At 38.9% G+C, this 23,139-nt stretch overlaps 1 protein-coding gene across 1 annotated transcript in view; it reads left to right on the forward strand.

The window, feature by feature from the left end:
• Positions 1-23,139, forward strand: part of rxfp2a (relaxin family peptide receptor 2a) — a 159,265-nt gene that overhangs the window by 43,694 nt on the left and 92,432 nt on the right. Inside the window, exons 2-5 of the mRNA XM_049468936.1 lie at positions 8,700-8,846; positions 14,716-14,796; positions 14,958-15,063; positions 17,299-17,370. Coding sequence (XP_049324893.1) covers positions 8,700-8,846; positions 14,716-14,796; positions 14,958-15,063; positions 17,299-17,370 — 406 coding nt within the window. The remainder of the gene's footprint in view (positions 1-8,699; positions 8,847-14,715; positions 14,797-14,957; positions 15,064-17,298; positions 17,371-23,139) is intronic.

Here is a 23,139-nt window from a genome sequence, read left to right on the forward strand (position 1 = left end):
TCCAAATGATACTTGTATGGTTGTCATTTTTGTAATTCATGGGCAGGGATTATGGTAATGGCATGGTAATTGCTAAGAAACATGCACACCCACCCAATTTGCAAACCACTTGTATTCATTAACATACACACATTCTACTAACAAATATGAATCTTTTCAGGCAGGTCCATTTTGCTTACAATCTAGCGGCAGTTTGTTCATGTTTCTATGAAGCTTTTATAACCAAGATTTTATAACCAAATACCAATGTATTTGTATTTTAATGGAAGATGAGGAGGCTTTGAAATGATATAATGGTTGAACCTTTTATTACAGAAAAGAGAGCCTGTCTCTTGTATCACTACAGTCATAAGTGGTGAAGGAAATATCAGGTATTCATGTTTGATGTTCAGTAGGTTAATACAGTTTTTCAGATTTTCCTGTAATTCGATTAAACTCCACGTACCTGAACAAAGCAGCATGTTCTACCTGTATCGAAAGGTTACTGTGATTGAATTACTAATTACTAAGTTGAACATCATGAACATTTTATCATCAAGCTAAGTGAACTGCTTGCTTTGGGATTTACAGGCTGTCTCATTTGTTGACTTTTGTATTGTGCGTAATAGAGTAACAGATCACATACAGCATCAAAATAACACCCACTGTTTCTTACATTTCCTTTGACTTTATTTGACTGGATACAAAATTACCCCAATATATTTCATGTTTTGTCTAGTCATCTTATTATAAAAAATCTGTTTGTTAATATACAGGGGTCGGACAATGAATCTGAAACACCTGGTTTTAGAGCACAATAATTGATTGTGGTGACGGACAGTTCTGGTGGAAACAGGAGAGTTGAGGTGCACATTGAATTCTGCGTGATTTGATCAGCCGTGGTTTTATGTTTTTTTGGATACAATCCGGGTTAGCACCCGAACATCCCTTTCAGACAGCTTCTTGACCTAAAAATAGAGATACGCCATCAACTTGAACACAGTTTAACACATTACTAAATTAAATATTCTATATAGTTCCATAAACATCACATATTAACCTACCAGAAGAGAGATGTTTCCATAGTCTGAGACAACCAGTAAATCGTTGACCACAAGAGCTAGCGCTGATTATGTACCACTCTAAAGCCGTGTACTTCTCCCTTGCTTTTCATGACAGACTTACAGTGAGTACACAGATGTTGGGCAAATACATTTTATCAGAATCTTAAATGCGAAAGTAGTAGGCATGATCATTAAAAAACAGAATCAGGATTAAAGTGCGTAAAAAAAAGAAAAAATATTAATTGTAAAATAAATTGAGGCTCCCAAACCACTGATTAAAAAATCTAGACATTTCACCCAGGTGAAATAATCCAAGATACGATGAAAACAATCTACAATCTAATCAACCACTACCTCGCAACCAATCAGCACCTCCATTTGTCTGTGTTTCATTGAATTAAGCCCACGTCACCCCAGGAAAGTATAGCGTCCCAGAGTTATTTCCCTCCAAGCTCACTTTATAGACCTATATATGCCATCTACTCACACCTATAATTTAATCAACTTGAATTAATGAAGCAATGAATGAATGAAATGAGTATAGCAGTGGTAGAAGAGTGGTAGCCAATCACACAGAGCATATTCTCAACTGGACACAACAAGCAATGACTGGGAATACAAACACAGGCATACATACATACATACATACATACAGTGATGTGAAAAAGATGATTTTTGTTTTTGCTTTTTTTATATCATACTTACTCCCATACTTTCTCTGGGAAGGTTCTCTGGAGTCCCAAAGTTTTAGAAATTACTTTTGCAGGCCCTTTCCAGACTGATAGATGTCAATGGCTTTGTTTTCTCATCTGTTTATACATTGCTTCAGGTCAGCGTCTAATATTTTGCTTTTTGAGATCCATTATTCTGCTTCATGTCGTCTGACAGGTTCTATTTAAATTATTCTTTGGTTCCTTGAGCAACCAATTGATTTGATTTCCCTGTATTTAGACTTTGTACTGCGAGAAAACCAAAATGTCTGGAGGAAACCCACACAAATACAGGGAGAATATGGAAACTTCACTCAGATAGGGACTTGACCCAAGACCCCAGCACTCAGAGAAAGGAAATTCTAACCAACAAGCCACCATGTCACCCACCTTCTTAAAACATGGCCTCCTTGGTGACTGAAGCCATTGAAAGAAAATGAGGAAAGACGGCAGAGTGTCTGAGCCAGTGATCCACGCACACACTGTCGCTTATTTTGCTGACTTCATTGAGCATTCACAGAGTGTAATCTGTGCTGCTATACATACAAAAACAAGAATTAGCAAAAACAATAAAAAAAAAAGATTTCACAACTCACAATTTCACGTTTCACGTTTTTAGATGGAGTGTGAGTCTGGACACATCCTGTAAGAAACAACCAAGGTGGTTTGGATGTAAATGATGCAGGCTTTATTAATCCAAAACGTGAGGCAAGATCGTAATCCAAAAAAACACAGGCAAAGTTCAAAACCAGGAATAAATCACAAAATCGTAGTCGAAGACAGGCAAGGATCAAAAACCAGAAATAACAAATCACACTATTAAACCGCTCGATAAGACACTAGTGTGGCAATATCTCACAACTAGAGTAAATGTCCCAGTATATATAGTCCTAGTAATAAGCTGATGTCCCACAGGTGTGTGGGAGGGGCGGAGTCAGCTTATTAGTACTCCGGCGAGGCTGATCTTAAAGGTGCAGGTGTGACACATCCAACAAGAGCAACTTCCACATAATGATAATTATAATATGCCGTGCACATCTTGCTTCTGATTTAGCAGCACAGCAAATGTAAAAAATATGCGTAACCAGTCTAACCAGTCTTTTTTTTATTATTTTGGGGTATTTATCTATCTATTTTGTATATTCTATTTTTTTATTGTATTCTTTTTTTATCAATATATCTATTTTAATAACAGCTCTTTGGGTGTAAACTGGATGGTGAGATCACAATTTCGTTCCACCTCATGTACTACATGTGATGCGAATGACAATAAAATCTCCTTGAATCCTTGAATCCTTAATAGGTCTGTTCTGTAGTGGAAAAGTACAGTGTGGACTTACCAAACATTCAACCCTGAAGTGGATCTTGGATCGCAGGCTGCTTCACAAATGTTATTGGAGACAGGAAGTATCGTAGAGACAAAGGAGTATGGTGACACCATAGACTGTGTATAGCTGGACAGAGCATTGTCTCTCTAAAGTGAAGCCACCACAGGTCGGGCGCCCCCTGCTGTTCGGTTTCAGAAAGCCGTGTAACCCCACCCATCCCCATAGGTTTCAATGGCAAACCAGAACAACTTTCAATCACGTTTTTTTCTAATATACTGTAATTCCACATCCTTTATTTAAATGCAGCAGCTAGTGTAACCTCTGCTTATATTGTTAAATTTTTATATCCCCACAGAATTCGTTTTTTAAAATGTTATTCAGCTCTATTCAAAAAAGGTGTGGTTATTGTAAAAGGGCTGGTTATGGGTGGGACCAATAACAGACCGTCAGCTCCGCCCCGCTCCGCTCTGCAGCCTGTGACCTCGAGGCAGCCCTCAGGGGTGGGGTTATTTAAATGAGTAGGCTGTCTCTCCACAGTCTTTCTCCCTCCTCTGGTCTCTACTGCGCAGACTCTGGTTTCAGGATCACCAACATGGAGGAAGATTTTAGCTTCATTTTCATTGAATGAATGAGAACGGTGACACGGCGTCCATCTTTTTTTACAGTCTCTGGGTGACACAATGTTGGTTATAATTTTTTATTTTTTTTTGCTGATGGTGCGCAGTTAATGCATCAGCTTATTCATGTTTATTGATACAGCTGCGGTACTCCAGCTTAGCAGGGGAGGTGGAAGACAGAGGATGGAAGGTGAAAGTCCGCCCAACGGCAAAGCTTCTCAGGGAGCTCAGAATCAGGGTGTAGCCTTACAGACAGCCAAGCAAAGAGCTCGTTGACACAGCGGAGAGGACCTGTCACCGGCTGTGGTTGAAGAGAAATTACACCATCTGGGCTGCTAAGGTGTACAGATAAACCCCGAGACACACCCCCAGGATTGATCAACCTGTGGTGGGCCTGCCCCAGCGGACAGTGTCTTATAATAAATGGCTGAAATACCCTGAGATGCTGAGGGACATACTGTAATTGCTTGTGTGTCCCTGTGGGAAATCCAAGTAGCCATGGTGCAAATGGTGCAAACACCGGGGATTGTAACATCTAGTCCTTTTTCCAAATCTTAAAGGGGTAGAGTTGGTATACAGTGAATACTGTAGCTTTATTTAAGTTACATTCGGATCCATATTGTGGCAATAATTTCTCAACTTAGTAAAGAGAAACATTGGTAACACTTTCTATGAATCAGGTATCTATAAAGCATTAAAATGCATTCATGAAGCTTCATAAACCATTAATTCAATGCTTTATAACACTTGACATAAGCATTTCTTTTTCTTTTTTTTTCGGATTTTTCCCCATTTTCTCCCAATTTGGATATCCTATTGCCCCACCCCTTTGTGCGTCCCATCACCGGTGACGCCCGTGACCGTTGGAGGATGCGGACGAGCACACGCCTCCTCCGACACGTGTGAAGTCAATCACCCCTTTTTTCGAGCTGCTGCGGATGAATCATTGCCTGAGCAGCATCAAAGCGCGCTCGGAGGAAAGCACAGCGGCTAGGTTCCGATACATCCGCTCACAGACGCCTCGTGCCGCCCAGCACCACCTTAAGTGTGACGGGGAGAGAGCGCCATCTACCCACCCCAGAGGGAGCAGAGCCAATTTTGCTCCCTCTGAGCGCCGGCAGCTTGACGGCAAAGCTGCATGACATAAGCATTTCTAAATATACATAAATGCTTATAATCTCAAACATTAAATGTTATAACGCCAGAAAGCGATATAATGCATTATAATATATTCGTATTTGCTGTTCTTAACATTATTGGTGAGACCTGTTTCATAAAGCTTAATAGATGCTTTACATTACAGTTAATGTTGTCTAGTTTTCTGGATGTTGTTGCATTTTTATTTAAAGTTATTTTGATGTTCTGGCAACGTGCCACATCACGTTTTATTGTTAAGTTTTGGGGGTGCTACTTTTACCGTTCCATTATGTTAGTATTTAGAAATGTTATAATAACGTTGTGATGAGAACCATTACCACACATTTTTATTTCATTTTATTTCTGTTAAATCATCGGGTAAACTTCCTGGAATCTGGAAAATTGGAGTTACTACAGAAAATATAATCCTCAGTGCTTCTTTAATAACTCACCGAAATATTTCACAATCTATAAACCAAAAAAAGATGCAGAGAAATTAGTTATATAACTAAAAAAGTGCTGTAACATTTTACTGACTGGATGTTGCTTTTCTTATTTGATAAACTTCTTTAGAAAGCAGCAGCCCAAGAGCTCACCAGGATGAGAAAAGCATATTAAGCGTATCTAAGCATATAACATCTGTCTTATTTAGTCCACATTAATGCAGAAAATCTCACTATTAAGTCTAGCTTTGCCCACAAGGTACTGCTGATGAGATTTAAAGCACTTAATTTCAGAGCTGTTGTAGTGCGACAGCCTGTCCAGACCACTTTGTTCTGCTGAGGAAGAATTACTGCAAATTAGAGTCATTTCCAGCACAGCAGGTGAAGCTCATACAACAGTTAAATGAAGGGGAGGGTGTAAACCAATGAGAACACGAGAGCAGGGGCAGACCAGGATTAAAATAAGTGGAAATGGGGCATGAAGGAGACTAAAATTAGCTAGGGGAACATATCTTGCAGGCCCATTCTGTCACAGTATCCATAAATTATTTGTATTAATTTAGCAAGTAGCGTTAAATTTGGTAATCCAGGATATTTATCTCTTATCTAGGAGGAGAAGAATGATTTAAGGTTTTTAAGATATTAAGCTTTTCCGAGCCTAACAGTTGGTTTTGCATGTAGAGGGTGATTAGGCATTAAACAGCCAATCTGTCAATCAATTTAGCATTAATGAATATTTTAAAGGTCTCATTCCATCTAGTTGTGGTCTTTAGAATAAATGAATGTTATGGTGAAAATAAGTGCTCCAGTGATCCTGTATTCCTATTATAGTTCTCTTTCTCACTTTATTTGTTGTACTCTTTTTTCTTGTTTCAATTTGTTCCTTCATTTCTTTATTTTTTTAATTATTCTGACTCCTTTTCATTTTCCCCCTTTCCCTTTTTTTATACTTTATAATTTATACTTTATACTTCCTTTGTATTTTTTTTTTCTTTTAATTGTATAACATGTTTATATTGTACATAACTATACGGGTGAGTAACAGTTTTTACATGAACAGATCAGACACGAGGAATCAGTGGAGCCACAGAACAGAGAGGAAAGCTGTTACAGTAATTATACTGAATATAAATAGAGACATAAACACACAAATGGCTCTTTTACACACAACAGCAGAAGAAGGAAATGTGGGACAAAGAGATAAAAAATAAAAAGCTACACTCAGCACGGAAAAGCTGGACAGAGAGCTGATCAGAAACACATGGAGGGAGAGAGAGAGACAGAGAGACAGATAGATAGAGAGACAGATAGATAGATAGATAGATAGATAGAGAGACAGAGAGACAGATAGATAGAGAGACAGATAGATAGAGAGACAGATAGATAGATAGATAGATAGATAGATAGATAGATAGATAGATAGATAGATAGATAGATAGATAGATAGATAAAAACAGCAGCAACAACACAATACAATAAGAAACAGATTCAAACAAATTAAAACACAGAAGAATATATATAAGGCTATAAAAACGTACTATACAAGGTAAAGATCTATCTGTAAACAGAGCAGTGCAGTAGATGTTGCTAATGTTCATTAAATAATTAACAGAGTAAAGTGCAGTGTGCAATGATATTGATTATGAAAGTGGCTGATGTGACATAGAAATATAATATAAATATGCATCTGTAACAAATATAGTTCTAAAAAGATGAAAGTGAAACCGACGAAGGTGAAGAGTGAGGTGTAAACAGAAACACTGGAACATGAGGACAAAAACCACATGACACCTAAATAAACAGACTGAAACAAATAACACCAGAAAATATAATACTGTAAATTACTGTCTTTTTCATTTTACTAGAAATAACGTGTTCATGCACAGTGAGGGCTGTTTAGTGATAAGGTTCTTCAACACTGAATTATTTTAAAACGTATCACGCCCCCCCCCCCCCCCCCCCCCCAAGCCTGTTATTTCTCTGCTGCCCATATTATAGCATTGAATGCGAGGAACTGAGCCGTAGTTAATCTTTTAGGCATTGGCAGAATCACACATGTTGTAGTTGATGTTGGAGGAAGTCCATTAGATCTATGAGGCTGTTTTGGAAGTGGGCAGAGGTGGAAAGTTACTTATTACAGTTACTCACGTTACTGTAATTGAGTAGATTTTATGAGTGATTTGTGATTTCTAAAGTAGTTTTTTAAAATAAGTCATTTTACTTTTACTCAAGTACATTTTGACTCATGTAATTTACTTTGCTACATTGGAAAACTCAACTAAAGCGTTGCTGAGTAAAAAAATAAATGCTGGGGGGGAAAAAAATCAAATTGTCTGAATTGAAAAAAAAATAGAGTTTTGTTCTCCATGGCAGCGCAGCTGAACTTCTCCCAGCAGTGTTTATTACGTTTAGCGGGAGAGAGACGCTGTGTGAATCAGCTGTGCTTTGGGGAACCAGTGTTCTGTCGAGTTATGCTACCCATCGATATGTGCTTCTTTACGGCACTGCGCATGCGCCGACCACCATTCTTTTGGTATGTTTTCATGTTTTAATGATATTTCCTTAAGTTTTTATTGGGAACATTACACAATCTGCTTGGATATAAAAAAAAATGTAAATAGCAGTTAAAGCATAGCAATGGCAAGTTAAAAAATAATAATGAACTGTAAAACTATAAAAATATGGATTATAATCACATATATGGCCATAACTTTTTAGCTTTTTAACAGTAAAGAAAAAATGGATCATAGAAACCTATGCCACTTGTTCTTGAAAATGTTTTATGGGGTGGTCTGAACAAATACTGCCTGAAAGTTCCACATTATTTTATAATAAATATTTTTTTACATCAAATAATTAAAAGTAACTATGTAACTTTTACTCAAAGTACATTTTAAATTGATTACTTTTTTACTTTTATTCGAGTATATTTTTAGATGGGTACTTTTACTTTTACTTGAGTAGAATTTTAGCAAAGTAAAGGTACTTTTACTTAATTACAAATTTTCAGTACTTCTTCCACCTCTGGAAGTGGAACACTTTGAAAAAGATTTAGGAAGGGCTTTATTGTACCTGTCACTTCGGCATCGGGGGTCTCTTTAGCTTCGTTTCGTTTTTGGAATTATTTCATAACATAGTTTTACAAAGCCGTCAGGTGGGAGAGGTTCTGGCAGAGACTGCAGGTATTAAATCATTGTGATGTAAAATAGCCGCGGTCAGGTACGCTGCTTTTACCCAGAGAGATTCACCATCTAACAAAGCTAACAAAGCGTATACAAAACACTATCAGTGGTCCTTCACTGTGCTGCTTGAATTAGCCATGCATAAACATCTGTCAGAGTTTAGAGCTCTTTAGCTAATATATGTGTTTGTTTCTCTTCCTCTTGTGTCTTTCTCTCTATTCTTCTCCTTCCCCCAGCAGCAGTGTCCATGTTTGCCAGTAGAGAGGTGATGGAGGGATGCCCCCTCGGTCAGTTCCCCTGCGGGAATATGAGTGTGTGTCTGCCGCAGATGCTCCAGTGTGACGGTCAACGAGACTGCAAGAACGGAGCGGACGAAGAGCATTGTGGTGAGAGCCTCTGTGTTTCTCGTTTTCTTATTTTTTCTCTAAAAACAATAATAGGTGCGACTGTGGAACCAGTGCAAAAAGTTAGTCTAGTGCCCTGTTTCTAAATATTACTATTTTAAAGTCATATGTAGGGATGCAGCAATATGTGAATGTCAGGTACACTGTGGTATTAAATGTGATGGTTATTATACTGTGTAATATTTCTAATACTGGTATAAGAAAAATGCAAATGAACATTTTTATTTTTATTTTTAAAGATTAAAAACAAAACAATCAATCAATCAATTTATTAAGAAATGAGCTGATTAGTTTAGAATAATTATAATCATCAGTAGAAATAAATGTCAGGACCCCACAGGATAAACCACCATGGATCAGCTATTATTTGTGTGGTGGGTCATGTACTGTATTCTCAGCACTGCAGTGACAGTGATCTGGTGGAGGTGTGTTAGTTTGTGTTGTGCTGGTAAGAGTGGATTAGAGACAGCAGTGCTGCTGGAGTTTTTAAACACTGTGTTCACTCACTGTCCACTCTATTACACTCTCCTGGCGAGCTTCTTCATTTCGTAGATGTACAGCTAGAGACAAATGCTCTGAATCCGTTACTGCACAGTTTGTGTTGGTCATCCTCTAGTCCAGTGATTTTCAGTCCAGATTTACATAGGCCAAAATTTTTATTTTCCTATATTGCATGGTGTATAATATCACGATATTTCATAGTATTTTCGTGACAGCAATACCCTTGGCGATATGACAAAACAATGAATAAAAAAAAAATATATATATATATATATATATATATATATATATATATATATATATATATATATATATATATATATATATTTCAAGAATACACTACTGCAACAAAATAAAAAAATATTTTTTTTATTGCATACAATATAATATGGCACACCTCTAACTGACATATTAAAAACCACAAGACTTTTATCAGATTTGTAACAGAAATCAATGATCCAGAGTGTCATGAAACTAATAATACACTCCAGATATCTCCATATATCCAGGATTAAAGTTGATGAGGATGATACTGGACAGATATAATCTGTCTCTAATAGATATAAAATAGGAAATAAGTAGTACCCTGATGTGATCATTAATTAGGGGTGGGTAATATAGCACGATATTTCAGGGTGGTATTTGGTTCACGACATTCAAAAATGTTGTGTAGATGTTGAGTGTAGAAACAGGTGATGTAGTAGGTTATGTTAATGTGCTTTGGTTGATTGGTGTATGTATGAAATTATTATTGTGTACCTGTGCTGTGTGTGTGCTTGTGTTTTGAGTGAATGAGAGAGAGAGAGAGAGAGAGAGTACAGCATAAATACACTCTCGGGTAATGAGCAAACACTGAGGGAGGAACGTTGGGAGGAACCAGCAATAAAGTTTAGAACTCATCCTCCTCCTTTCCTGGGAAGCAGCACAGAACATCTATTAATTCTATTAAAAATAGAGCTGGAGAACAGGAGGAACAAGTAACCAAATGTTCTGATTTGGACAGTATATATAGTCACAGATTTACACACAGCAGATCTATAGTACCAGTTAAAGTTTGGACGCACCTTTGCATTCTGTGTTTTTCCTTTTTCATTCATTTTCTACACTGTAGATTAATATTAAAGACATTAAACCAGTTAAGCAACACATAGAATTACATGGTGAACAAAAAAATTGTTTGTCCTGCACAGTCCTCTGATCTAAACCTGATGAAAAAGCAGCAACTATTGTTCAGCACCTCCAGAAACTCCGTCAAGACACTGAGAAACTATTCCAGGTGATTCTCCCTCATGAAGACCCGGAGATTAAAATACCAAGTGTGCAAGTGTGCAGATCTGCCCTCAGAGATAAATGTGCTACATGCAAAAAAAAAAAAAAAGAAATCATGAAGGGCAAACACTTTTTACACCACTGTATATCCCTAAACGTAACACTAAAATGTTAATATAATTTCCACTTCCAGTTACATTCAATAGATAATCTGTCACGTCCTGGCCTTGTCTCGTGTCTCTGTGTGTTTTCCCCACGTGACCTGTGCTCCTCTGTTTCTTTTTTCAGTAGTTTTCCACCTGTGTCTCATTTGTAAGCTCCGCCCCCTAGCCCCAGGTGTTTCCACTTCCCTTGTGTGCTATAAAACATTCCTTTGTCTCTTGTCCTTCGTCGTTCTTTGCCACTGACAGTATATATTAACTGGACCAAGCCATCCTGCTGATTTCAACGGAGCCAGGTGAGGCCAATCGTGTCACTTCCTGATCGGCTTCTCGTGGGGCGTTAACCGGGAAAGTGAGAGACTGCGCAGGCGCCAGCATGACGCGAATCTTCCGCGTGCCGCGCAAACAACCGTACTGTTTATAGGAGCTGCGCAGAACTATTCACTCCACAGTGAGAAAAGCTCCATTCCGTCCCAGAATGAGGCTTTTATTGAATAAACAGCAGATATAAACTAGAATTACTGATATCCAATATTAGTCCACGGATTTACTGAAGAATATTCATAGCTTGTCTATATAACAAGCATTTAGAAACTCAGTAATAAGAATAATAAATGTGTAATATAAATTACAGTTATATCTATACATTATAATTCTCATAGTCGATCTTATTTCTATTTACTACTATCTTACTATCTACAATGTATTATCACTGTTAGTAGTAGTATTATATTTGCATAATAAGAGGTTACTTTGACCCTGCTCTAATTCAATCAGCGCTGTACTTTTAAATTATGAGGAGCAACTTCTCCAAACATTACAGCCTCGTCATCGTTAGCATAGTTGTATAAAAATGTTATTTTCTAAAGCTATGAACAGATTATTAATCTTATGGATCAAATCACAGAAAATCCGTTCTTTGTAGAAAAGAACACGGGCCGTGTCATAATCGAAAACGGCTTGGAAATACATTTATTATTGGTTTAAAGGCACCCCGAAATGAATGGAAGTGAATGGATAGCTTTGCTCAAATGGTCCTCTCATCCCTCAGCAGCACACTTCCGGGGGCACGATTTGGAAGGGAAAAGCTGGGGGCCTGGTCTTTGCACCAGCTCCTGTTGTCTGTCTTTCCTCGTTCCCTCGTTATTCATAGTGCTAGTTCCTTGTTTATCTCTGTTCTGTGTTTATTCCCAGTTTATTTTCCTTTGTTTACTTCTCGTTTATTTCAATAGTTACCTGTTTATTTCCATTGCTTTCCCCCTTCCTTATTCCTTTCTAGTTTTTGTTATTTCCTGTCTAGTTTTACTTCTTGTTGTTTTCCCTTGTATATATTCCCTATTTAATTTGTTATTATTATCTCTTGTTGGATTAGTTTATGTTTTCTTGTTTCACTGGTTTGTTTTGGTTATTCGTTTATCTTTGTTACGTGTTTACTTGTTCCTTGTTTATTTGTTTATTTGTTATTTATTTATTTAATTATTTATTTCGCCCTACCTGCACTTGCATCCGTCTCCTCGTCTCCCTGCCTGGGTCATTTGTGACAGTAAAAGACATTCAGTTGAATGTTAGTTGAGCCAAGCTAATTCTGTATGTGGTCCTGTATTGCTTTAATGTCTTCAATATTCAGTTGAAAAAAAAATCATAAAAAGGAATAAAACACATTGAATGAGAAGAAAGGGTGTCCAAACTTTTGACTGGTACTGGAACCATATATTTTCTGCTTTGGGGAGTCAAACAACTGTCTGCTGTTTGCAGATCAGCAAATTATGAGTAATTAAACGGTGCATGCCATGGTTTTAGAAAGTCTGCTGAGACATGATTCAGAAATGTATGATTTACCAACAAGACAGCTTAGAGAACTGTGGGTACTGAGATTGTTAACTAAGAGCACATTATTATGTATTTTGTTTTTATTTGAAACAATAAAAGTAGCAAAAAAACAGTTGTGGTGTAAAGCAGATAGATAGATAGTCACAACAATAGACAAACACAGTGTGTTTAAACTAATACCACACAAAAAAATGACATGTTTGCATGGTTTTATCAAACATAACATGTTAACATTCACAGTGCAGGGTGGAAAAAGTATGGTTGACCCTCCTTTGGCAGCAATAACCTCAACCAAACATTTCCTATAGTTACGGATCAGACCTGCGCAACAGTCAGGAGGAATTTTGAACCATTCCTCTTCACCAAGCTGTGCTCTTGCAGTCATCTTTACAGGACTTTACCACGTCTAGGGAGAGTAGCAGCAACAGTGCTGAACTTTCTCCATTTGTAGTCATTTCTGTCTTGCCGTGAACAAATTAACATCAAGGCTTTTAGAGATACATTTGTAACCCTTTCCAGCTTCATACAAGTTAATAAATCTTAAATGTAGATATTCTGAGAGCTTGATCTTTTGTGCAAGACATGATTCAAATCAAGCAATGCTTTTTAAGAACAGCAAACTCAAAACTGGTGTGTGTTTTTATAGGGCAGGGCAGCTTTAACCAACTCATCCTTTAGTCTCATCACATCCTGCCTCCAATTAGCTCTTAGAAAAGTCATTAGTCTAGAGGTTCACATACTTTTACCTCCGTGCTCTGTGAATGTGATGTTAACATGTTGTGTTCAATAAAACCATGCAAACATATCATTTTTGTGTGGTATTAATTTAAACAGAGTGCGTTTGTCTATTTTTGTGACATTTAATGACCAATTTATGCAGAAATCCAAATATAATCCCAAAGGGGTCACATAGTCTACAGCTGTACACCAGTGGCGGATGCTGGTCTTTCAAGGAGGGGAAGCTCAATTTCGGCCTACATCTTAACATATGTAGTTTTATTTATACATAAATTCTACTCTCACTGAGATTTTTTCACTACACAACAAAAAGGTACCCATTCTTCACATCGAACAATTACATAAAAAAGACGCTATGACATGAATAAACATAAAATGATCAGTAAAAAAAAAACATTACGCAAAATCTTTATAGTTGGTAAAGGAAAAAATGCAGGTAAATTTAGTTCCTTTTTGGACAGTTTTAATTTCCTTTTGTAATCCCTTTAGTAATTTAAATTATTTAAATTATTTTTAATGATAACACAATACTTACTACTGGCCCCTGTTCATTTATGTCCTGAGATAGTTTCATCAAGAGGCGTGGCCATCAGTACATCTTATTTGTTACAGCACTTCCAGTCAGCCAGCTCACTTTATCATCCCAGAACAGCTGAAAATACCTGTTACTTTTCCCACCTTTTACACCAAATTAATCTGAGCAGTTGATCTGCCCTGCTGCTGTTTAACTCTTACATTTTTCTTCGTAAGGAAGACTATCAAATGGCTTCTCCAAAATCTGTCCACAACATTAAAACTGTCTGACACACTGGCGCGAGGCTAGTGTGAAGTGTGTCCGTGTTTTACACTAAAGATCGCTGATTCGCTCATTTCGCTGTCAATCAAAAAGGGACTCCGCCTCAGACTGATCATCCAATCATCATGCAGAAGCTGAGCGTCCAGGCCGGCCGAGGCCAGCCCACTGCTCCATAGACCCCCAGAGACGCTGAGCGTCCGATGGGCGGGACAAAGCCCAGCGTTTATCCAATGACTCGTCTGGTTTGGCCGCGCGCTTTTCTCCGCTATTGAAGTCTGTGCGCTGTTTAAAGCAGCGCTGTGAAGCTGCGGGAATGAGTGAGAGGAAAGCCGCCTCGTTACCAGTGATAAGAAGCTGATTCTGAACTAAGTTCAGCGCGGTGTAGCGCATATTTAATCAGTGACACATACACACAACAGTATATATTTAATCACTTATTTTTTTACATTTTAGGGGAAGCTGAGCTTCCCTTGCAGTCTTAGAGCAATCGCCACTGCTGTACACGTACTCTTGCAACTGTATTTATCTATTTAATTCTTTATTTTTCTCTCCACAGGTGATAACAGTGGATGGGCTGATATATTCGATCGCACTATTATAAAGAAATCTGATCCAGAGGATCTCACTGACGCCTGCTGTAAGTCTCAGACTTAACAAAGAAGGACAGAGGAAAGATAGAGTTTTATGGATCAGTGTAGCAGAAGCCTCATAGCAAATGTCATGTCCACTTAAATAGTTACACGGATTAACATACCTGTGTATTTTTTTTTTTTTTTTGTGTACGCTGCTCTTCTTTAGCTCTTCAGCAATACCCAGAGAGCTGTGACTGCACAAAGACAGAAGTTCTGTGTGTGGGGGTGCACCTACGTGCCGTGCCTCTCCTGTCCTCCAACGTGACCTGGCTGTAAGTGTCCTTTTCAGGAATGTTAGTTTTTGATCTGAAAATCTGAACAAATTCGTTGAGAACAAACATAATTCCTAGGATGGTTTGTAAGAAAATATTAGATACATCTTTATTTGGATGGTTCATTATAGATGCCTCATAGATGCTCAACTAACATTCAACTGGGTGTCTCTGCAGATAAACCTTATAGAAATGCAGATTTCATTTTCCAGCAGGACTTGGCACGCTGCCCACACTGCAGAGAGTAGGAATTGGTCTTATATAATTCTAATATTCTAATTTTCAGAGACACTTTTGAGTTTTGATTGGCTGTAAGCCATAATCAACAACAGTAAAAGTAATGATAAACACATAAAACAGATCACTCTGTGTGTAATACATTTTGAACTGAATTACTGAAATAAAGTAACTTTTCAATGATATTAATTCTTTTTGAGATGTACTAGTCTATGATTGAAAATATTTTATTCAACTGAAACTGAACAAAATGCAAAACTGCGGGTGATTTTTCTTTCTACCATATTCTGTATTACTGCATTTTGTATCATATTCAGTAAAATAAAGAACAGTTGGTAAGTACTGCAGCCAGTTTTACCATAAACCCAACAACTTCTCTCCTGTATGACTTCACACGAGTCCTTTAAACCCTAGATCTATCGTCAGAATCCCCCCAGTGAGGGTTCTGTGTTAAAGCGGCAAGCAATCTTCCTTGAGGGTCCTATACAGACCTGGCAACCTATGACAGATTCCACCTCACGCTGCAGCTTAAATGATACAGGCAGGAATGTGTGGAAATTCTGCATATGCATCAGTTAATGTGTTCATATTAGTGCTCACTACAGTGCAGGGCAACACTAATTCATGGACTTTAAATTTGGACACTTGAGTGTAAAATTGAATAAGAAATAAATGAGAATATTAAGAGCACCCCCGACCCCAAAGCTGTCTTAGTGACACCCCTGGTCATTTTATAATGAGCTTACAGACAATTTGAAGGATATAAATTTAATGTTTTTTTTTTTTTTAACCCTTCACATGCCTTGTTTCATATACAGGCTACAGTTGTAGGTGATATAAAACCCTTATTCTCTGCAGTAAAATGAGTTATTTACGTTATGAAAAATTGAGAGCTTTGAAATCTTCTACAAGTTACTTGGAGAAGCTGCCTGTTTTCTCTCTACTTGACTTAATAATTAAGATCAGTTAAAGGAATCAACCCAAACTCTGCGTGTTTGAAAATAGACGTAAAAAATAGACAAACTTAACGAAACTAAAGGTTTGTAGGCCGTGAACTGGTTGATTTGTATTGTATGAATGATTTAATTCATTATATTTTGACAGTCGCAGATTCATTTGAAGATTTTTCTATACTTTCTATTACAGTTATGCTTTTCAGTATCGTTCCTTATCAAACATGGAACCTCAAGATTTAAGAGTGACAAAAATCCTGACCTGTTAAAAGGGTTTAAATCTTACTATCATCTTACTATTTGTCAAGATATATGATGTTTATGAATACATCTAAATGAAAAGTGCATTATGGTTTGTTGGCCAAAAAAGTTGCCACCTGGATGTAAGTAAGTAAATTATGTTTTGGTTGGTTGATGCTGCAGTTGGTCTGCAGGTTTAGGTTCAGCAACAGTATGTGCTGAAAGAACGAGGTCAGCTGACTACCTGAATATACTGAATATAGACCAGCTTATTCTTCCATCAATGGATTTTATATTTCTTCCCTGATGATAAACACTGCCATATTCCAAGAAGATAATGTCAGAATTTATGGTGCTGGAATTGTGAAAGAGTTCAGGGTTCAGGGAGCATGAGATCATCATTTATCATTTTCACACATGGATTGAGAGAGAGTTTACCACAGAGTCCAGATCTTAACCTCATTGAGAATCTTTGGGATGTGCTGGATGGAGAAGAGCTGCTTTGTGCAGCGGTTGGTCAGACTCTACCATCATCAATGCTGCTGAAAGATCTTGGTGAAAAATGAATGAATTAATCCAGCAACACTGGATTGAAATAGAAATTGAAATCTTGTGAAATTGCAGAAGCTTATGGAAACAATGCCACAGTAAATGTGTGCCGCAGTCAAAGCTAAAGGCGGTTCAATGAAATATTAGAGTGTGTGACCTTTTTTTTGGCCAGGCAGTGTAAATGTGCTGTATGTTAAAATGAATTTCTCTAACAATAAGACTTTGTTTTTCACACTGACTCTGGTTCATTGCACAGGTCCCTGAAGAGCAATGATTTGAGGGAGCTTCCTGATCATGTCTTCTCCAAGTACGCTGATCTGCAGAGACTGTGAGTGTCACCAGCAAAATATCCTATTTACAGGATTCGCTTCAGACTTACAGCACACTCGTCACTGAGGCTAAGTGACTGAGGCTCTTGGACAGTGCACCCAACGATTGGATGAGCTTTAGGCTCCTGATAACTGTGGATAACATGGTCCATGTTCCATGATGCAACAAATTTACTCGCAAAAACTAGACAAAATGTATGTAAATGAAACGTATATGTTTAAATCAAGGAAAACAAATCTGCAAATGGGGTGAGCAATTTTTTTATTGGTAAGACTGGTGAACTAAGACTTACATCAAGCAAAAGTCCCTTTTTTCTGGCATAAATGTGTATACATGTGTTGTGCTTGGCCCTAAAACTGCATCACTCACCACTCAGTGACTCTTGCGATCATGTGACTTCTGCAGGAAGTGATTCGCCTGAGTACTAACACCTAGCAAGCCTGGTATAAAAGACTGCACAGACTACCATGACTATTTTGCTTCTCTGCCTGTGTACCAATCTCTGAACTGTGTTTTGCGACCCTGTTGGCTCCTGTTCACTGGTATTGACCCTGATTGTTCTGACTACTCTCTTTATTAGTCATTTTATTATTACATTTACATGTACATTTGCATAGACTGTGTATAGCTGGACAGAGCATCGTCTCTCAAAAGTGAAGCCACCACGGGTCGGGCGCCTCCATAGGTTTCAATGGCAAAACAGAACAACTTTCAATCACGTTTTTTTCTAATATACTGTAATTCTACCTCCATTATTTAAATGCAGCAGCTAGTGTAACCTCTGCTTATATTGTTATTTTTTTATATCCCCACAGAGTTCGTTTTTTTAACCGTTATTCAGCTCTATTCAAAAAAGGTGTGGTTATTGTAAAAGGGCTGGTTATGGGCGGGACCAATAACAGACCGTCAGCTCCGCTCGGCTCCTCTCTGCAGCCTGTGACCTCGAGGCAGCCCTCAGGGGCAGGGTTAATTAAATGAGCAGGCGGAAAAATGCAGTTTCGTCCGCTCAGAAGAGCAGAAGTGCTGCGCCATTAAAATACCGATCTGCTCTTAACACTTGTGTTGTCTTGCGAGTCAAAAGCGACCCACTACCATGTTTAGCTGTAGAAAAAATACCTTAAACTACCTTTTTCCAACTTTTCTTGAAGGCACCCCATCATTAGAAAGAGTTATACTTTACTTTTCTACACCATTAGGGTACAAAGATTTTTGTGCTTTTTTTTAAATGTGTTTATTTATTCCTGATTTGGCTCTCCAACTTTTTTTCGAGCTGCTGCCGACGCATCATCGCGTTTGGAGGAAAACGCAGTGACTAGATTCCACTACATCTGCTGACAGACACCTCGTGCCGCCCGGAGAGAGCAAGGCCAATTTTGGTCTTTCTGGGCGCCGGCAGCTGATGGCAAGTTACATGACCGGGATTCGAACTTGCAAACTCCCTTTCAAAGTGGCAGCACATTAGACCCATGAACCACTCTGCACCCCTTTTTGTGCTAAAAAAAAAATAATAATTAAAATGAGGTGAAAAAGTAAGACTGTATCAGATAATTATTCCTTAAATAAGTAAAACAATCACACATATACAATGCTTAATAATTGTAAGATTTATCGCCTTGAAATTAGATAATTTTGCTTGCTAAGATATAGTTTTCTGCAGGGCACTGGGCTTAAGTCTGTGACATGCTGGGATAGTCGTTTCAATCAGGGCCAGTCGACCAGGGTAGAAATTTGTGTTTAACAACAGTAGGAGGATTAAACACTGCAGTGATCTTCAGCCAAGTGACTCTCTCTCCTCCCGCCTGCTCTTCTTCACTTTTATGTTTGTAGTAATTGGAGCCGCAGGCAGGCCAGCAAGTTCTTTGTATGACTACATTGTCTGGCTGTCTGTCTGTGTGTTTGTGTTGGTGTGCAGAAGAATGTGTGATCTGTTTACGAGGCATCTGTTCTCTTTGATCCAGGACCAACTGGAGCGACTCGTCCGCAGGACTTTTGTCCAGACAGCTTGAGGATGAGATTCATTTAGTGAAGGAGGAAAGACAGTGGAATTAGCCTGAAACATAAAGCTCAAATTACTTAAGACTTGAGTCATAAGATCATAGAGATTAGCATTCTGGCCCTTACTTTAGATTTAAACTGTGTCAGAGGTGAAGGTCTAAGTGAAATGTTTGAGGACAGGAAGAGCCGGAATGTCTGAAGTGTCTGTTTATGAGTGAGGTTTAAGTTGATGTTCAGATTTGTGCCCTTAAAATGGTAAATTAAATCTTTGTTAAAAATAAAAAAATATATAATCACTGTTATACAACAACATTGTTTAAATTTTAGCTGTTTTTCTAGCACTTTTTGTAGTTTTATTTAAGTTTTAACTAAGCCCCGTTCTCTGGGCTGTTTGCCCAACGATCTCCGGGGCTGTTTGCCTGGCATCAGCACTGTGGATAGAGCCGATCTCCAGGGCTGTTTGCCCAACGACAGAGCTGTGGATAGAGCCGATCTCCGGGGCTGTTTGCCGGGTGTCAGCGCTGTGGATAGAGCCAATCTCCGGGGCTGTTTGCCTGGCATCAGCACTGTGGATAGAGCCGATCTCCAGGGCTGTTTGCCCAACGACAGAGCTGTGGATAGAGCCGATCTCCGGGGCTGTTTGCCCGGTGTCAGAGCTGTGGATAGAGCCGATCTCCAGGGCTGTTTGCCCGACGACAGCACTGTGGATAGAGCCAATCTCCGGGGCTGTTTGCCCGGTGTCAGAGCTGTGGATAGAGCCGATCTCCGGGGCTGTTTGCCCGGTGTCAGCGCTGTGGATAGAGCCGATCTCCGGGGCTGTTTGCCTGGCATCAGCACTGTGGATAGAGCCGATCTCCAGGGCTGTTTGCCCAACGACAGAGCTGTGGATAGAGCCGATCTCCGGGGCTGTTTGCCCGGCGTCAGCGCTGTGGATAGAGCCGATCTCCAGGGCTGTTTGCCCAACGACAGAGCTGTGGATAGAGCCGATCTCCAGGGCTGTTTGCCCAACGACAGAGCTGTGGATAGAGCCGATCTCCGGGGCTGTTTGCCCGGTGTCAGCGCTGTGGATAGAGCCGATCTCCGGGGCTGTTTGCCCGGCGTCAGCGCTGTGGATAGAGCCGATCTCCGGGGCTGTTTGCCCAACGACAGAGCTGTGGATAGAGCCAATCTCCGGGGCTGTTTGCCCGGTGTCAGCGCTGTGGATAGAGCCGATCTCCGGGGCTGTTTGCCCGGCGTCAGCGCTGTGGATAGAGCCGATCTCCGGGGCTGTTTGCCCAACGACAGAGCTGTGGATAGAGCCAATCTCCGGGGCTGTTTGCCCGGCGTCAGCACTGTGGTGGAACGAGGCGATCCTCGGGGGATCAGTAAAAAAGAAAAATGATTCAAGGTTATTTGTCTAGTGATCTTTTGTGTCATAGTTTCAATATTGACTCAAGTTGGATACTCTACAGATAGGTGACACATTCAGAATCATAAAACTTAGTTTTACGCTATCACCAAACACAATTCTGGTTGTGTTTACATAAACATAATACCATCTTTTGCAGTGTGACAAAAAGCATTAATTTTGAGTATATGTGTGTATAAATGCTCTCCACTCCCCCCCAAATTTGACATACAGTAACCACTCAATCTAATAAATAGGGTAAACATGCGGTGAAGAACATTGGTATTTAAATTGTGTGAAACTGACACCAATAGATCCATAATTTTTGCTATTTACTAACTTAGAAGTATTTTTTTTCTCAGTAGCGTAGTCGCTGTAAAGTGTGGAGAATAGTTTTGCGATATATTGATTATTGCTGAATCGCAGTTTTGAGCTATCACCGCTATCATTCATTTACCAAAGCTGAAAGGTGCTGGAAAAACTTTAAAAATAGGCCTTGAAAGTGCTTGAATTTTACCTTGTAAAAGGTGTATGAACACTGAATGTTGCATTTTGCTATACAAAAGAATCCATTTGATCAAGGCCCTTGGAAATTAACATTGCTTAGGGCCCCAGAACTTCCAAATCCACTCCTGTATGTAGGCATAGTATGTAAATGTATTTTGCTAGCTCTTCAGTCTAGGCTCTGATAATTGTCATGCTAATTTTTTGGGTTGAAAAACAGTAAACCCTTTGAACAAAACTTTGAATTACAAGCCAGTTCTGTGTAAAGCAGATGCACCTGTTAGAACCAGCAAATGTAAAAGAGAATTCAGCAGTGCATAAAATAATCTGTAATAGGGAATAATGAGAGGAGCACTGTGTGGTGCGTTCTATCTGTCATACTAATCCTTTAACCCCCCGCTGAGCTTTTACTGAGTCGATGCTGAGTGCTGTCTGAACTGAAACACTAGGAAATCAAAAGCATGACAACAAGTGCGAAACAAACACAGCCCTCCATTCACTGCTTCTTCAGAAGATCCACTTCCATATTCCTTCACGCTGTTGGTTTTCTGGAAATGTTACATAAATATATTGGATTAAAATCATATACAGCACCTTTAGGTTCTGATCAATACAGAATATTATAATACATTGGCTAAGCATCATTGCTATTAATGACTACTTACAGATAGCTGAATCGAAACGAAAAAAATATATATATAATGTAATGGTTTGAATGCCAGTCATGTAGCTTGCCATCAGCTGCCAGAGCCTTGAGAGAGCACAATTGGCCTTGCTCTCTTTGAAATGGGTAGATGGCGCTCTCTCCCCACATCACTCTAAAGGGTGATGTCGATCAGCATAAGGAGTCTGTGAGCTGATGTATCAGAACCGAGTCACTGCGCTTTCCTCCAAGAACGCTAAACGCTAGATACTCAAAAAGAAGTGGTGGCTGACTTCACATGTATCGAAGGAGGCATGTGCTAGTCTTTACCCTCCTGGTGTGTTGGGGCATCACTAGTGATAGGGGGGAGTCCTAATGAATGGGTTGGGTAATTGGCCTTGTAAATTGGGGGGAAAATGGGTTAAAAATAAGAAAAAAAAAAGAAAAGAAAAAAAAATCATTATTGTTATTGGAACTGCCATTTTGACATACACTGGCCCTTTTTTGCCAATTCATATATTCCAGAAGCCCATATTATTGTAAATGTGCCATAGAATTCATATATTGAGTTTTAATGTTAGCTTTTACCAACTCCCCTTTTGCTGATTATTATTATTATTATTATTATTATTATTATTAAGGAATTAATATGTTAAAACAAACCAGAATATGTTTTATATTTAAGATTCATATTGAAGATTCTTAGATGACAGTTTTACACATCTTGGCTGGATTTTCTCAGTCAGCTTTATGAGGTAGAGTCACCTGGCATTGCTTTCAGTTAACAGCTGTGCTGAACTCATCAAGAGTTTTACCAGTCAGGTTGTAAGGAGCAGTAAAGTCATTCAGCTAAAGTACAGTGTTATACAGGAGCTTCAGTTTAGTTCTCCAGCACAGAGATTGGAGCAGTATTAGCATTAGCCACTAAGCGTGCTAAGTGCTAACGCTTTCTCTGTTCAGAGGTGAGTATATCAGCCTGTAGTCTGCACGTTTACCGCGATAGAACAAGCTACGTGAGACAAACCGCAAGCTAATATCGCCCTGACTTACTGGAACACACAGGGTTTCTCATTGCATTGCTAGCAGTTAGCTGCTAATGCTAATGCTGCTGCACCCAGCCTTAGAGGAAATATGGAAATCTACACTTACTGTAAATAAATTAAAGTGATTTAGAATTTTCAGGAGAGAAATCTGTGTGGATTAAAATCCAGCGCTCGTTTGACTTTGAATGTTTTTAT

Source organism: Astyanax mexicanus, chromosome 20 (assembly GCF_023375975.1).
Source record: "Astyanax mexicanus isolate ESR-SI-001 chromosome 20, AstMex3_surface, whole genome shotgun sequence".
NCBI lineage: Eukaryota > Metazoa > Chordata > Actinopteri > Characiformes > Acestrorhamphidae > Astyanax > Astyanax mexicanus.